The sequence below is a fragment of the Accipiter gentilis genome, chromosome 3 (assembly GCF_929443795.1).
Source record: "Accipiter gentilis chromosome 3, bAccGen1.1, whole genome shotgun sequence".
Taxonomy (NCBI): Eukaryota; Metazoa; Chordata; class Aves; order Accipitriformes; family Accipitridae; genus Astur; species Astur gentilis.
In genome coordinates this window covers 14,818,545-14,833,545 of record NC_064882.1, presented here as the reverse complement: position 1 = coordinate 14,833,545, position 15,001 = coordinate 14,818,545, and the positions used below count along the sequence as shown (strand labels likewise).

The window sequence follows — 15,001 nt, the reverse complement described above, 5'->3', positions numbered from 1 at the left end:
AAAATAAATGTTTTTAAACTTGAAAATAGTAAAACTTTATTTTGCAGGTAACAAAGTCATGATCGATGGGGAAAATAAGTAATATTTGTGCTTGATTTTTCTTAAGAAGTGTTGTTTCCTATTTGTGAACAAAGAAAGAGTTACTTGGATCTCTCAACTGCCGTTTCCGTGTCTTACTACTGTTTGAGGTTTTGGGGAGGGGAAAAAAGCTTTCTTTTTAATGTATTCCTGTCATAAAGCTTTTTGAAGGACAAACCCCCAAGACTCTGTTTGCAGCTGTAAAGATTACAACTTATAGCAAGATGAGAACTTGGTGTCCTGTTCATCTATTATTTTAAGGAAGTAAAATTACATGCACTGTTCTTAGTTTGGCTATACTGAGTAATAACAATTTTGTTTTGAACAAGCAAAACATTTCTATCAACCCTAGTCAACTTGGTTCTCTTAATTTTGCTCTGACCTTTTTAGCAAAACACAGAACAGACTTACAAAGTCCTTTATATGGTTCTGAATTCACAAAGGAACTGTGAGTTGGCTTGTTAGAATTTCCATAATGAGGTAACTTTTCAAGAGTAAAATTTGTGGGAAGGACACAACATTAAAAATAATTGCTGTATTTTTAGAGTTGCAGTATATTGATGTTCTTGTTAAACCAAACAATTTCATAAAATAGCCGTTATTTCATCACTATGGAAAATATTTACATTTCTTCCTCCTTCTGTATGCCAGTTGTAACAGAGACTACAGGTAGTGTTTCAGGAGTAAGCCTTACATCAGAGTTGAATGAAGAATTAAATGACTTAATTCAACGCTTTCACAACCAACTTCATGATTCTCAGGTCAGTGCTTGGATTGCACTGTATAAGTTTTGCCATTGCTCATTTTTCTTACTCTTTTGAACAGTGCAGTTAAATGTTTGTCTTGCTTATTTTGTGTGCATTTGGTAGTGGAGTAATTAGGATTTCCCCAAACTTGAAAGCTCAGCATTTTTGTGTTCCTAAGAGTTATTGGGTGACTGATCTATGCTTTCTGTCCCACAGTTTTTCATGAAAGTCCTGAGAAGTAGTTTCTGTATTGCAGTATAATTGTATATTAACTCAGTATATAATTGTGATATCGCGAGAGTTTACAGTATTAGTTTCCCTTTATAATGTTCTTGGTTCTGGTGTTGAGCCTAGCAAGCCTGTAAGAGGGCTTTTTTTTATTACAATTTGTTTGGCTTTTTTCATAGTACTCTGAATAAAATGAAATTACTCTTTTTAGACACAATCTGTGCCAGATAATAGAAGGCAAGCAGAAAGTCTTTCACTTACCAGAGAGATTTCACAAAGCAGAAACTCTTCAGTGTCCGAACACCTGTCAGATGAGAAGGTGCAACTTTTTAACAAGATGAGAGTGTTGCAGGGTAAAAAGCAAAAAATGGACAAACTGTTAGGAGAACTTCATACTCTTCGTGACCAGCATCTAAATAACTCCTCTTGTAAGTAAATATAGGCAGAATTGTATCTTTTCAAGAACACAACTTTTTCAGTGTGCATGTTTGTAACATGGTCTTTCAGCTTGCAACTGGTTAATGAAATGTGGGTGATAAAGCTATGCTGGGGCAATATTATGTAAATGTTTTTTAATGCTGTATAAGTTTCTGGCTTAACGGAGAGCTCTACAAGTAATGATGATGAGTAGCACTTAGGTTTATAACATTATCAAAGTTGACTGATGTGATGATGGGATTTTTTTTCTTCAAGACTTGTCTGTGACATCTGCCTTGTGGAGTGTAACACATGAACTTTTGTATTTTTATCACAGTGCATCTGTATTTATGTACTCGACACTTCAGATGTTAGTAGCTTTATGGCATTATGGGGTTTGCTTGTCCGCTGTCAAAAGGCTTTCTCATGGACTAGGCACAGGGACTTCAGTCATAGGCCATACCAAAGGAACGTAACTGTCTGAATGGACTAAAGTTTTGGCCTGTGGCTTAGATGGCTTTTTTTTTTTTCCTTAAAAGTCTTGCTGTGGGCCTACTTGCTGCTTTCGCTTTGTATTTCTAGAAGTATATTTGTACTGGTGAAGTTTGTCCTACAGCTAGAAACTGAGGGGTTATCACAGTGTATTCTGGTTGACATTAAAAAATGAGGCACTTGAAGCATGCTCCTGGAGAAGTGCATCTAATTTAATAGTTACATTACCATACCCCCATCTTTCTACATGTACTTAATGCATACAATATGAACATATTTAGATATGATTTCATGTAGCTGGAAAAAGTGAACATCAAATCTATGTTCTACGGCATATGGATGAAAGAGCAAAGGAAAAAAATTGATAGGATTTTTCTTTTTATCATGTTGAAATGTTAAATCTCAAAAAAAGCAATTCAGCCATAAATAAACCCTTGAAAGAACACTTTGGCCGGATTCACAGCATGAAAGCTTCCACTTCTGAAGTTCATTAAAGCTAAAAGGAACTGACTGAAGTCTTGTTTACAAAAGCTACTTATTACTCTATGCCTATTGGCATTGCATGTCATAAAACTTAAGACAAAAGCTTTTGTTGTTCTAAGAAGTTATTAACTGCTGGTTTGTGTGTTTGTAATATTTTCTGTAGTTACAATTTAATATAATTTAGTTAAGCGGGTTCCTTTTTGCAAGTTGTTCTTATGAGCTATATTTCTTTTCTGTAGTTTTTCCTGGTTCAGGTTCTCCTCAAAGGAGTATTGATCAAAGAAGTACAACTTCAGCTGCTTCTGGTCCTGCAGGCATAGTGACTGTTGTCAATGGTGAATCAAATAGCCTGGCATCTGGTCCCTATCCTCCTGATTCCCTGGTTTCTCAGAATGAGAGTGAAGAGGATGACAATCTAAATCCAACAGAAAAGCTTCAGTAAAAGTTCTTTAATTTTTTTCATAATGTACTCTAGTGATTTTGAGTGTTACTTCTTTAATAAGTTCTGCGTTAAGTCATTTCATATTTTAATCTACTTATTTTAGTATTATAGACCATTTAGTAAATGGTCCAAGACAGTTAAATGAGTTCAGAGCTTCAAGCAGAATGTTCTTACAGCTAGGAAAATGGCAGTAAACTTTTAAGAACTTTAAATTATATATATGCTTTTCAACTCTACGTAATTTGATTAATATGACAAAACGCATAGCATATTCTTTTTTTCTCCTCAGGAAGCTAAATGAAGTTCGTAAGAGGCTGAATGAGTTACGTGAGTTAGTTCACTACTATGAGCAAACATCTGATATGATGACAGATGCTGTGAATGAAAACACTAAGGAAGAGGAAGAAACAGAAGAATCAGAAAGTGATTCTGAACAAGAGGATCCACAGCCTGTTACAAATATTAGGTTGTCATATTCTTTGTCATCCTGAATCTTTATAGCTAAGTTGTTGTAGGTTTTGTGAAGCAATACATTATTTCAGTCAACCAGAAATAACTTAATTCTGTGACTACGTTAATTTTCCAAAATTTTAAATTTGAAGTAGCTTTCTTGTACAGATGATTAATAATAAACTTGTCCTTGGTAATTTATTTATACAGCAAATGTAGATTAGATTGGACATTTAGAAAATCACTATAAGAGACTTCAAAATCTGTAATTCCTTTGGGTTTAAGCACTGAATTATGTGTATGGAATTCCACTAGAAGGTTAACAGGCCTAGACTAGAGAATTGGAATAAAAATGTCAGTTTAGAGAGGCATTTAGAGCTTTAGTCTTAACACAGCAACTGTGTGCATCAAGAATCTTCACTGTGCAGAAATGAATACTAATTTAGCTGTTAATTATGTACAGCTTTTGTAATATATACCTTGAAAGCCTCTTGTATTGTTGTAGATCTAGCAGGGATAATTCATAGCTGCTTCTGATGCCTTTAAAAAAAAAAAAAAAAAAAATCTATTGGAGAGGTGGGTATTGAGAAATTCCAAATGTCTGGACTGATGTTATATGGGGTTGATTTTTATTTTTTTAAGACTCAGGACACATTCCTATAAAAGCCCATTAATAAAATGGCTGACGTAAAATTCCATCAATATCAGTTCTTAAAAGGTTAACATGAGTAATGTATTTTACCCTAGAAACCCTCAAGGAATCAGTAGTTGGAGTGAAATAAATAGCAACTCAAATGTACAGTGTGGTACTAATAACAGAGATGGAAGACATCTTAATACAGACTGTGAAATAAATAACCGATCTGCTGCTAATATAAGGACTCTAAAAATGTCTTCTACTCTAGGTATGTTCTAAAATTTTGTAATAGTTATAAGTCTTTAGTGCAAATACTTCTGGTAGCCACACAGAATTTGAGAGAACCTTGTTTGATGAGGAAAATGTTCAAGAGTGTAATCATTAAGCTGATATTTTTCTAATGTCCAGTAATTATAGCGGACTTCAGAATTTCAGTAATGTGTCATTGGTACTGTTTTGTTTCCTCCTCTCCCCACCTCCAGACTGTCATAATAGGGAGGGTGAAAAAGACATCGACCTACCCCAAGGTGAAGATGATGAAGTGGAAGAAGATAGAGTTAGTGAAGATTCCATATCTAGTCACAGAAGCAGCCTGGGTGATGCTGCTGGCGATGCTGAGTTTGAGCAGAAGATCAATAGGCTTATAGCTGCAAAACAGAAACTTAGACAATTACAAAACCTTGCTGCTATGGTGCAGGTATTTTATACATATAAATCTGTGCACAAAAATGTAGCATTCATTATTTCATGTAATGTATAACTTTTAATAGGGGGGAAAATACTCTGCTTAGTGTAACATTTAAAATGCCCATTTTTAGGCTGGAAAAAAGAGATAGTTTAATTTTTCTGAAGTCAAAGGTGATACTTCTGAAGTTCAAATCTGGAATTTTTTGGGGGGTGCTAACCTAACAGAGTAATAGCCTTAATGCTTAACCTTAGCACTGGATTACAAAATATGAACCAAGAAGTCTAGTATTTTTTTAAATAATATCGATCTATATTTTTAAGCTTATAATAAATATTCATCAGTATTAGTGTTTGAGTCCTAGGTTTTGCAACATTGTTCAATCAGTGAGGAAAAATTACTTGTTTTCAATTAAAATCTTCAGATGTTGGAACATGTTCGAGTTGGGGTATTATGGTTTGGGGGCAGTGGTTTTGGGTTTTTGTTTGTTTGCTTAGAATCTTGAGGGCTAGCTATGAATTTGAAAGTATTTTTAATTTAGAATATCTCGTGCTAATTTAGTGATGTGTATTAAAAACATATTTTCATGTATCTAATGTCCCTACAGAATGCTCACATTTGAGCACCATCTAATGTAATGTCTGCATATTGAATACACATAGGTGTATCAGAAAAGTAAAGGCTTTGTGAGAACTCTAAAATCAATCTCAATTAGAACATGTTTTACAATAGCAACAGTATAAACGCTATATTGTTATTTGAAGATTATTCTGCTCTCAAATTTCTCAGCATCTGAATCAGTCTTGGTTTTTATCATCACTATAGAGATGTTAACTGTACAGTGGTATAAATCAGAATTAGAGATGATACAGCAGCTTCCTTAAGTAACCTAATTAATGGCATGTCTTTAATTTTTCCTTTATATTTACAAGGCTTTTATCTGTATGTACTCGGTAACGGTACTGTAGGTCTGCATAGCTGTGTCATAGTTGGTCACTGATGATGATTTCTCCTGTTCAGCAGTTTCTGTATTAAGAACGATCATGTTGGAAAACAAAAGAAACAGTGGCTACAGCTTTAACATTTTCAATTTGAGAACTGAAAATACAAAAATTATGAAAACAAGAAAAGTGGAATAGGAACAGTAGAAGACTGTTTCTAATATATTTTAGATTCAACTTAGAAGAGTAGTTTTGTTTTTAATTTAAGCTGTTAATAGTAATATTTAACTTCATGACTACAGTAATTAGTCTTGTTCACCTCAGTCTCCTTCTAGTCCTTTTTTCACCTTCCCCTTTGTTTCTTGGCATGCCTGTGTGTTTCTATCCACTCAGTTGTAGGCATGAAATACAATTCAAGTGGTTTATGCTTCCAGAATGAGACAAGTTACCTTGCATTTATAGTGGAAGTTTCAATAGTGTGAGCTTTATAACTTTAAATTCTCTCATTAATTTATCTTAAAGTCGTGGTGCCATGAAGATGGTGACTTCTCAGTTTATGATCTGAACTAAAGATAAAGCTAATCAGACTGTTTAATTTCGAAAAATTAGTTTGACAAGCTAAACGTGTTACATTTTGTGTATCAACTTGAATATAGTTTAACTGCCTTTCTGACATCCTTTCAGGATGATGATCCAGAACCTCAAGCAACAATTGCAAATGCACCTAATATTGGTGACTTGTTTTTGGCTGAGGTGGAAGAGACAAAACAACAACCAAACAATGTCCGAGCTAGTACCAACAAATTACAAAAAGATGTAGAACTAAATGAAAAAGCAAGGTATGCCTTTGTCAAAGGATGGTAGAGTCATGTTTTAGGCAACTTCTTGCCAAGTAATATGTGGATAACTTACTTACACAGAGAGAAGTTTTATGAAGCTAAACTTCAGCAGCAGCAACAGGAGCTTAAGCAGTTACAAGAAGAAAGAAGAAAACTGATTGAAATTCAAGAAAAAATACAAGTGTTACAGAAAGCTTGCCCTGACCTTCAAGTAGGTAGAATGTAGTTCTTCGCTCTAAGCTGTTGAGTGATGAAACATAAAATACCTATAAAAATACTATAAAAACTGGAAAAAACTTAAAATTGGTAATATTTGTATACTGTAAGCAGCTGAACTTCTAAGCCTAGAGACAAGCTCTGGTTATCTCATCCCACTGGAGGTTCTTGCTCAGTGATTGCTGTATCAAGCTCTAATGTCACTGTAGTTTGTCCTCAGAAGCCTTGATGTAAAGTCTTCAAAGATAGAGAACCTTTTGTCTTATTTTTAGCCTGCAACTTGTCTGTCCATACCTCCTAGTCACTGCATCTTCACTCCTCTTTGTAGTCATTTGCAGGGTCTGTTATTTTGAAACAATATTGTGTCTTGTAAGCATGATCAACATTTTGTTGTACTCAACTGCACAGTGCTGTACTGTTTCTCTTTGAAGATTAACTTTTTTCTATGAAGTAAGTAGTAAATTATCTATACTGTGCATCTACAGCATTATGTAATACTACATTACATAAAAATATTTTGTTGATTCCTGGCTAAGTTCTGAAATAAGTATTTGGCCTTGATTCGAAAATTCCTTTTCAATGAATACTAATTCTCCTTTCTCATCAAGCCTGAACTGTGTTGGGTTTTAACAGCAGGTAAGTTTTAGAAAGCTATTCTACTGTTTTGCCATTTTGTTTTCTCTTTCAGTTGTCACCTGGCCTGGGTAACTGCCCAGCAAATAGGCAGACTTCACCAGCAACCTCAACTCCAGCCATGAATGAGTGTAACACAGGTGGCAAGTCTTTACTTGAATTTGATGAATCTGTACCAGTAGGCAATGAGGTATTTCATACTTGATATTCTGTGACTTAAAAATTGTTTAGAGGAAAAAAGTTGTAGGTAACTTGGATACATTTTTAAGTACTTGGCATGGGGAGTGGAGTAGTGCCATTTTAACAAAGTGTGTATACCTTTTTGTAAATGTTGACCTGAACTGGCAAGAGATCTTTCACCAAATATAACAGCTGTTGCTAAATATTAATGTGGAAGTTGAATGAATTTTGATTTTGTACTGTGAACTTTTGATAGTGTATACCACAGGCAAGTCATCCCTGAAGAAAATGATGGCAGTATTTGAAATGTAGATTATCTTCTATGCATATTCCTTCCCCTTTTCACCCAAAATTCATGTCTTAATGATCTGGATATTACTCAGTCTTTCTGAAAATTATGCTAGCATTTGTAGGGGTGGAGGGATATGTGATTGTTGTGGTTTAACCCAGCCAGCAATTAAGCACCATGCAGCCGCTCACTCATTTCTTCCCCCCAAGTGGGATGGGTGAGAGAATCAGAAAAAAACTAAAACTCGTGGGTTGAGATAAGAACAGTTTAATAGAACACAAAGGAAGAAACTAATAATGATAATAACAATAGTAAAATAATAATAATAAAAGGATTGGAATATACAAAACAAGTGATGCACAATGCAATTGCTCACCACCTGCTGACTGATGCCCAGTTAGTTTCTGAGCAGTGATCCCTCCCTGCCCCACTCCCCCCAGTTTATATACTAGGTATGACATCACATGGTATGGAATACCCCTTTGGCCAATTTGGGTCAGCTGCCCTGGCCATGACCCCTCCCAACTTCTTGTGCCCCTCCAGCCTTCTTGCTGGCTGGGCATAAGAAGCTGAAAAATCCTTGACTTGTTGTTAAGTAATATTTAGACTAACTGAAAACATCAGTATTATCAACATTTTTCTCATACTGAACCCAAAACATAACACTATACCAGCTACTAGGAAGACAATTAACTCTATCCCAGCTGAAACCAGGACAGTGATGGAAAGTGTTTCCTGGCTAGACTAGATATCAGAAACAAATATCTGAAGAATACCTTTTTTAATAGACTTTTCTCTGAGAGTTGCGTCAGCATTCTTGTAAATTTTCCTTCAACAGTTTAGGTGAGGCTGATTGGGCAATGCCTGTACTGTTGTCGTTGAAAGCCAAATTTTCCTTGTCCAAGAGGAGAATTTCAGAACTTTAGCATCTTCCAAATAAGCATTATAGGACAACTTGTCTCTCTTCACTAAATGAAAGGTCTGAATTCTTCCTGCTAAGAAGAAACTGTTTCTAAAATGAATGTGCTGATGCAGTTGCTAATACTCTACAAACAGGTTGGGTTATTAATTATCAAAATATGTATGGATTTTTTGTTGGAAAATGTCTTGGCTCCAGTACTACCAACTAGTTTGGTTGCTTTCAGGCTTGAGAACATTGTCACTTGCCTGTCTCTCAAGTCTGTGTTTTCTAGTCTAGTTCACTTACACAATTGTTTCTGTATGTTAGGCTTTTATGTTGTGCTGTTTCTGTGTTTGTGAAAGTATCTTGCCATTTGTGCTTTCATTGTATCTAATTTAAGGTAAATAAAGTCCTCTTCCTACCTGTACCTTTCCGTTTATGTGCTCTGTTGTAAATCATGGCTTCCTTAAGTCTTGTTCAAACATACACTGCAACTTGAAGTTTCTGTTGTTTTGTCCTCTACTTTGCCAATTATTTCACTGATAACACAATTTTCAGATTTCTCCAGAGGGTCGTATTCTGTTATGCTATTTAAAGAGCTAACTAATAATGTGTAAATTATGTGATAAAAACAGTGTTAAGTGACACACGCTGTTTTTCTTAAAATAATCTGTCCTGTAATGTTTAATTACCTTCTTAGATTTTGCAGTATTTGGGATAAATCATAAATACAGGATATATTTTGCAGCTTTCTGTGGTGTGGCTTCGCTTACAGTATAATACCAATGCCTGAACAAAAAGTTATCAGTGTAGTATCAAATATTGAAATTTTAATGTGCTTTAGATTGTATGGTTTTTGTTTATGTTCTAATGTCTTCCATTTTACTGCAAACAGTTATGGTCTGAGATGAGAAGACATGAGATTTTAAGAGAAGAATTGCGACAGAGAAGAAAGCAACTTGAAGCTTTAATGGCTGAACATCAGAGGAGGAGAGAGCTCGCAGAAACAATATCTACTGTTGCTGCATCTGTTAAAAGTGAAGGATCAGAAGCTCAGCGTACTCCACAGCAGAGTAGGACTGAAAAGTAAGAACACAAGTCAGTGGATGCTTCTGTTGTTTAGTGAGATGTCAGTCTTGGGGCAGTCTCCTGTTTTCAGCTGAGCACTGAATGTCATGATGTAACAGAGCAGTAAATTAATTTCTTGACTTCTAAAGTGACTGTTAGTTGGCAACTTGCCAGTTTTATGGGTCTTCCCAGCATATTTAGTCTCCCCTACTCCATAAATGGTGATAAACCACCTAAGGAGTGGAGAATGTGTGAAAAATGCCAACTGCTCAGAGTCATTTTTCTTCATCTCTACACCATTTATAACAATAGTAAAGTAATTACTTTCCAAAACAGTAATTTTATTTAACTGTGCCCATATCAGAAGAATACTAGTTTCATTTTGCATTGGTGAGATATTTAAATTAATTTTGGTGCAGCTTGATTATTTGAAGATAGACAGACTTGTAATTGTCAACAAATTGTTTTATTAATTTGTCATAAACTAAAAAAACAAATACTCTTCCCTTCCCAAACACCTCCCCCCCCTTTTTTTTTGTCATTCCCCCCTTCCCCCCTGCAATGTTCACTAGGACAATGGCTACCTGGGGAGGTTCTACCCAGTGTGCACTAGAGGAGGAGAATGGAGATGAAGACGGTTATCTCTCTGATGCAGTTGGTCAGGCAGAAGAAGAGGAAGAAGATGCGTCAAGTTTGAATGACAGTTTCTCTATTTATCCCAATAACAACATACCAGATAATGCATATTTTGTTAAAGAAAACAAGGATAGGTTAGTGGCATTACTTGTTGATCTGATCTTTGTCAGAGTATATTTGGAAGGGGTGGAAGAAGCATTGCATTAACTACAAGGCATCCTTTTACAGCAAAGTTAAATTTTTCTGCTTGCTAGGGAGCTGTAGTGGTACTTTCTTGTCTGAGTCTCTGTAGCTGCAATGCGTATAACTAATTTGATTATGTCTTCTGTTTTCAGTCATATTAAATGTTTGCCATTAAGCTCTCCAGCTGTGTTGCAGAAGCTCCTTATGCTCCCATGTTTTTTTATCAGCTTAAAAGATAACCCGTGTAAAATTTTTGCCATGATATTGATCAGTCTCTTGAAAAAAAGTAATTCAGACAAACTAACTCTGAAATTTCTTTCAAATTATTGGCTTTTGCAACTTTGAAAACTATTTCTGATTAGATTTTTTTAATTGACATGAATATTTTTAACTCTACTTACCTGATTGATTTCCCTAATAAGCTTTGTGTGACTAAATGAAGATGCCATGTTGAAAATAATGTATATAACTTCAATTGATTTCCTCTGTTTTTGATACCAAAGTAATTTTAGTAGATAGTGGCCTTCTAGTCAGGAGCTGGGCCTCTTAATTCTTAGCATATTATGTTGGTGGCTTCTATTTTCATCTGAGGACATATTGTATATCAGCAATGGATGATACTAAAAGCAAGATCCAGAAGCATCCTTAGTAATTCTTTTTTGACAGGTGTTGCCAGTTGGGTGGCTGTTATTTTCCATTTGTTTAGCATAACATTGGATTGACAAAATTGCATGGGTGATTAGCTGGCACTGTGACAAGTGAATTGTTGGATGTACAACTGAAACACAGTTTGAGTAATGGAAGTATCATTAGAAGAAGTTGTTTCAGAATGTCAGCTTTTGCCTCATTCTTCCTTTTCTCCTTACCCAGGTGGAAAAATTGCCGTCCTCTTTCAGCAGATGGGAATTACCGTCCATTGTCTAAGGCCAGGCAACAGCAAAACATAAGTATGCGACGTCAGGAAAACCTTCGGTGGATGTCAGAACTTTCATATGTGGAAGAAAAGGAACAATGGCAAGAGCAGATCAATCAGTTGAAGAAACAGCATGAATTTAGTGTCAGCATTTGTCAAACTTTGATGCAGGATCAACAGGTAGATCTGAGCAGTTATTTTGCTATTCTTACCTTTTCTTCCCCCCCTCCAAAATCTTTCCAGCAGTAACTTCTGGTTGTGGTAATTTTGTCACTGTCATGTGTTTTCCTTCCACAGACCCTCTCTTGTCTACTACAAACTTTGCTTACAGGCCCTTACAGTATGATGCCCAATAATGTTGCATCTTCACAAGTACATCTTATTATGCATCAATTAAACCAGTGTTACACTCAACTGACTTGGCAGCAGAATAACGTCCAAAGGTTTGTTGACTTTATTAGTGTTTGACTGGAATTTGAAATGTTTCAGTAACAGAGAACATGGTTATGTGAATAAAAGATTACAGATAATGGTTAAGTATGAGGCTATTGAACTTCTGAGTTGATTACAAGCTTTTGAAATTGTATACAGCATTTTTGGTTGGTTTTTTTGACCACTGCTTTCATGCCTTTGAGATTTGTTCTTTTTGAGTAATCTTTAGTGAAGAGAACCAAAAGCTGACATCACTTCCAAAAATCTGTTGTGATAGCTTTATTTGGCTTTTTTGGTTTAGACTTGCTTTCCTTGAATATGCTTTTATGTCTGTAGCCTTTGCTAGACTACCTGGCAAGATTCTGGATTCTAATGGTTATGGAAAGATGGTGGAAAAGCTTTTTGTCCTTTCTTAGTGTTGTCAGTCAGAAGTTGTGCTTATTTATTCTCCATTTGGATTTACCACTTTTACCTTCTGAACAATGATCTTTTTAAAAAAATATATATATAGTAGTCATTTTAATTCACTGTATTAAAGTTCAAGCTCTTTATCTCCATTTTGTATTTGGCAATTGGTATGTAGTTACTGGCCTTATAATATTTTGAAGTAGATTTAGTGCCACTTCTGCAAATATTTTGTATCTTCAGTTGTTTCTAATTAAGTTTCCTTTTCAGCCTGCTTGTTTTTTTTAGTATCTAGTCAATTTTTTGTTGTTCTTGCTAGGATGTTTAACTTCTGTAAATGTGATGGCTAGTACAGAGTGGTTGGTTATAAAACTGTTCCTGTCTGTTGCTCAGGATTAAATACAAGTTTTTCTTTCTTTGAGTCTTATTGTTTTACTAGCAGTACTTTATGTACATTACATGGAGCAGGTGAAATAATATGAATGTCAAATTACTTGAGTAAAAATTTACAGCCTTCCCTTAGCATTCCTCCCCCCCAAGTGCTTATTTTTCCTTGTTTTCAAGGTTGAAACAAATGTTAAATGATCTGATGCGCCAGCAAGAACAACAGTGTCAAGAAAAGCCATCAAGAAAGGAGAGAGGCAGTAGTGCACCACCACCTCCATCTCCTGTTTTCTGTCCATTCAGCTTTCCTCCACAAACTGTGAACCTGTTTAATGTACCAGGATTTACTAATTTTTCTTCCTTTGCTCCAGGTGAGTATTACTACAGGTGTGAAAAGTAGCATGAATTTCAAAAATTTCTGTTCCCTCATTTAATTGAATTCTTAATATGAATTTGCTGAAACTCTGTGACATTTCCTTTATATTGAAATGGTCTTAAACAGTACTTGCACAAGTCCATATTAGTCTAGCAGGAGTTTCTTAATGTTTATTGCTGGGCAACTGTATATTTTGACTTCAGTATAAAAAGCAAGACTTTCTTTCTAAGTTGGTTATAGTTGAAAATACCCACTCCATAAAGTTAACATTTTAAATGTTCTTCACCCAGTGTGTTAAAAGTAACGTTTGAAGCTTTTGCATACCTTCAGCAATCATTTAATAGTGTTTTGACTAAGGGAACTCTCTAAATTTAAGGTGGCACTTGGTAATTATTTCTTTTTCTTAGAACTTCCAGCACTCGTTTTTGTTTTAAATGCCTGTAAATGGAGCATGTTCCTAATTTTTTTCCCATCAGAGGTATAGAGTAACTGTTGACTTGGATACAGTTTTCCTCAAATCTCATTACCAAGTCTACTTCTACTGTTGAATTTGAAACGGAAAAAAATGTAGGTATTTTACTGTATCATTAAAAGTTGTTAGAGCTGTCTTAATATATTTCATCTTTTTCAGGAAACAAGGAAATAGGCATAGACCTAGATTGTAGCTTTCAGATTCTAAAGTCTGTTTTCTGTTTAAGAATATATTTTAAATTATATGGAACATGTATGGAAGAATAGTTATGTTCAATTTGCCACTACTATGAAGATACTTAAGTTAAAATAAGTATTATGAATTTATGACTTTTTTGGCCCTACGAGTTTCATATTCCAACTTTACTGTTGGAATTTTCTGGTCAATTTGGTAATTGAAGTATTGATAGAGTCTTCATGCAGAAACAACTCTGCCTTTTTTGGAACTGACATCAGTTGTAGGAGCTCTTTACTGGGGTTTTTTGAGTACCTTCATCTCCCCACTGGTGGGATTGTAGTGGCATGTGTAGTATCTAGAAATGTTTGAAACCTGTGTGTAAGAGAAATTCTGATTATTGCAGTGCTATCAGGATGAAAACAGTTTTTGCTTACTTCCCCACTGTATTTTTTTTTTGCTTCATAATTTTATGTTGCTACACAAATTTGACTTTTATCACACAGATAAATGAGGTAGTATCTTCTGACTCTCTTGTTTACTTTGTAGGTATTAACTATAATCCAGTGTTCCCTTCTGGTTTTGGAGATTTTGCGCACAGTATGTCCCCACACAGCAGTGAGCAGCAGCAGCAAGACCATCCTCTAGATCATAATGCTTCTGGGAAAACTGAGTATATGGCATTCCCCAAACCTTTTGAAAGCAGTTCCTCTAATGGAGCAGAAAAACAAAGGTATTTAATGTCACAGTGCAACTCTCCTTTAATAATTTTTCCTCCCTTTTCTGGGGCTTGTGGGATTTCATCATTCTTTTAGGGAATTTATTGTAATAGAATTACAAGATGACCTTTACTTCTGCAGTTTCCAGTTTAATTTTTTTACTTTTTTCAGTGAAGTTTTCTGCTTTTCTGTAGATTAACTAACGTATCATTTAATGAATATTTTAAGATCAAATGTAGTGTTGGATTGGTTTTGTAATACTTGTAAGTGGAGGAAGATTTCGTTTCCATGTTTTTTGAAGCTGTTTGAATAACTATAGGATGTAATTTCAGTGAATGCTTATTTTCTGTGCTACAGTAGATTGTAATGAATGTTTTAAGAAATGTTTTGTCCTGTAGTACTATTTAAATGCAGCAATATATGCATAAGTATATTCAGGTTGAAATTGGTGATAAATGTGAATTTCTTCAGATGTCGATGTCTTCCATTTTCCATTTGGAAGGGTTCTCACTAGATTCCACCCCCCCCACCCCCAATGTTCAGTTGATGACTAAGTAGCTAGGGCAGATAACTAGCATTATG

At 35.1% G+C, this 15,001-nt stretch overlaps 1 protein-coding gene across 20 annotated transcripts in view; it reads left to right on the top strand.

Moving 5' to 3' along the window:
* Nucleotides 1-15,001, top strand: part of PCM1 (pericentriolar material 1) — a 45,612-nt gene that overhangs the window by 12,974 nt on the left and 17,637 nt on the right. For 19 of the 20 annotated variants that reach the window (XM_049797780.1, XM_049797714.1, XM_049797722.1 and 16 more), the window contains 15 exons: nucleotides 730-839; nucleotides 1,264-1,480; nucleotides 2,684-2,882; nucleotides 3,176-3,352; nucleotides 4,084-4,241; nucleotides 4,456-4,670; nucleotides 6,284-6,438; nucleotides 6,520-6,649; nucleotides 7,343-7,477; nucleotides 9,553-9,743; nucleotides 10,298-10,495; nucleotides 11,415-11,637; nucleotides 11,755-11,900; nucleotides 12,859-13,049; nucleotides 14,250-14,433. In XM_049797780.1, the coding sequence (XP_049653737.1) occupies nucleotides 730-839; nucleotides 1,264-1,480; nucleotides 2,684-2,882; nucleotides 3,176-3,352; nucleotides 4,084-4,241; nucleotides 4,456-4,670; nucleotides 6,284-6,438; nucleotides 6,520-6,649; nucleotides 7,343-7,477; nucleotides 9,553-9,743; nucleotides 10,298-10,495; nucleotides 11,415-11,637; nucleotides 11,755-11,900; nucleotides 12,859-13,049; nucleotides 14,250-14,433 (2,629 nt within the window). The remainder of the gene's footprint in view (nucleotides 1-729; nucleotides 840-1,263; nucleotides 1,481-2,683; nucleotides 2,883-3,175; nucleotides 3,353-4,083; nucleotides 4,242-4,455; nucleotides 4,671-6,283; nucleotides 6,439-6,519; nucleotides 6,650-7,342; nucleotides 7,478-9,552; nucleotides 9,744-10,297; nucleotides 10,496-11,414; nucleotides 11,638-11,754; nucleotides 11,901-12,858; nucleotides 13,050-14,249; nucleotides 14,434-15,001) is intronic. The other variant, XM_049797749.1, reaches the window with a different exon arrangement.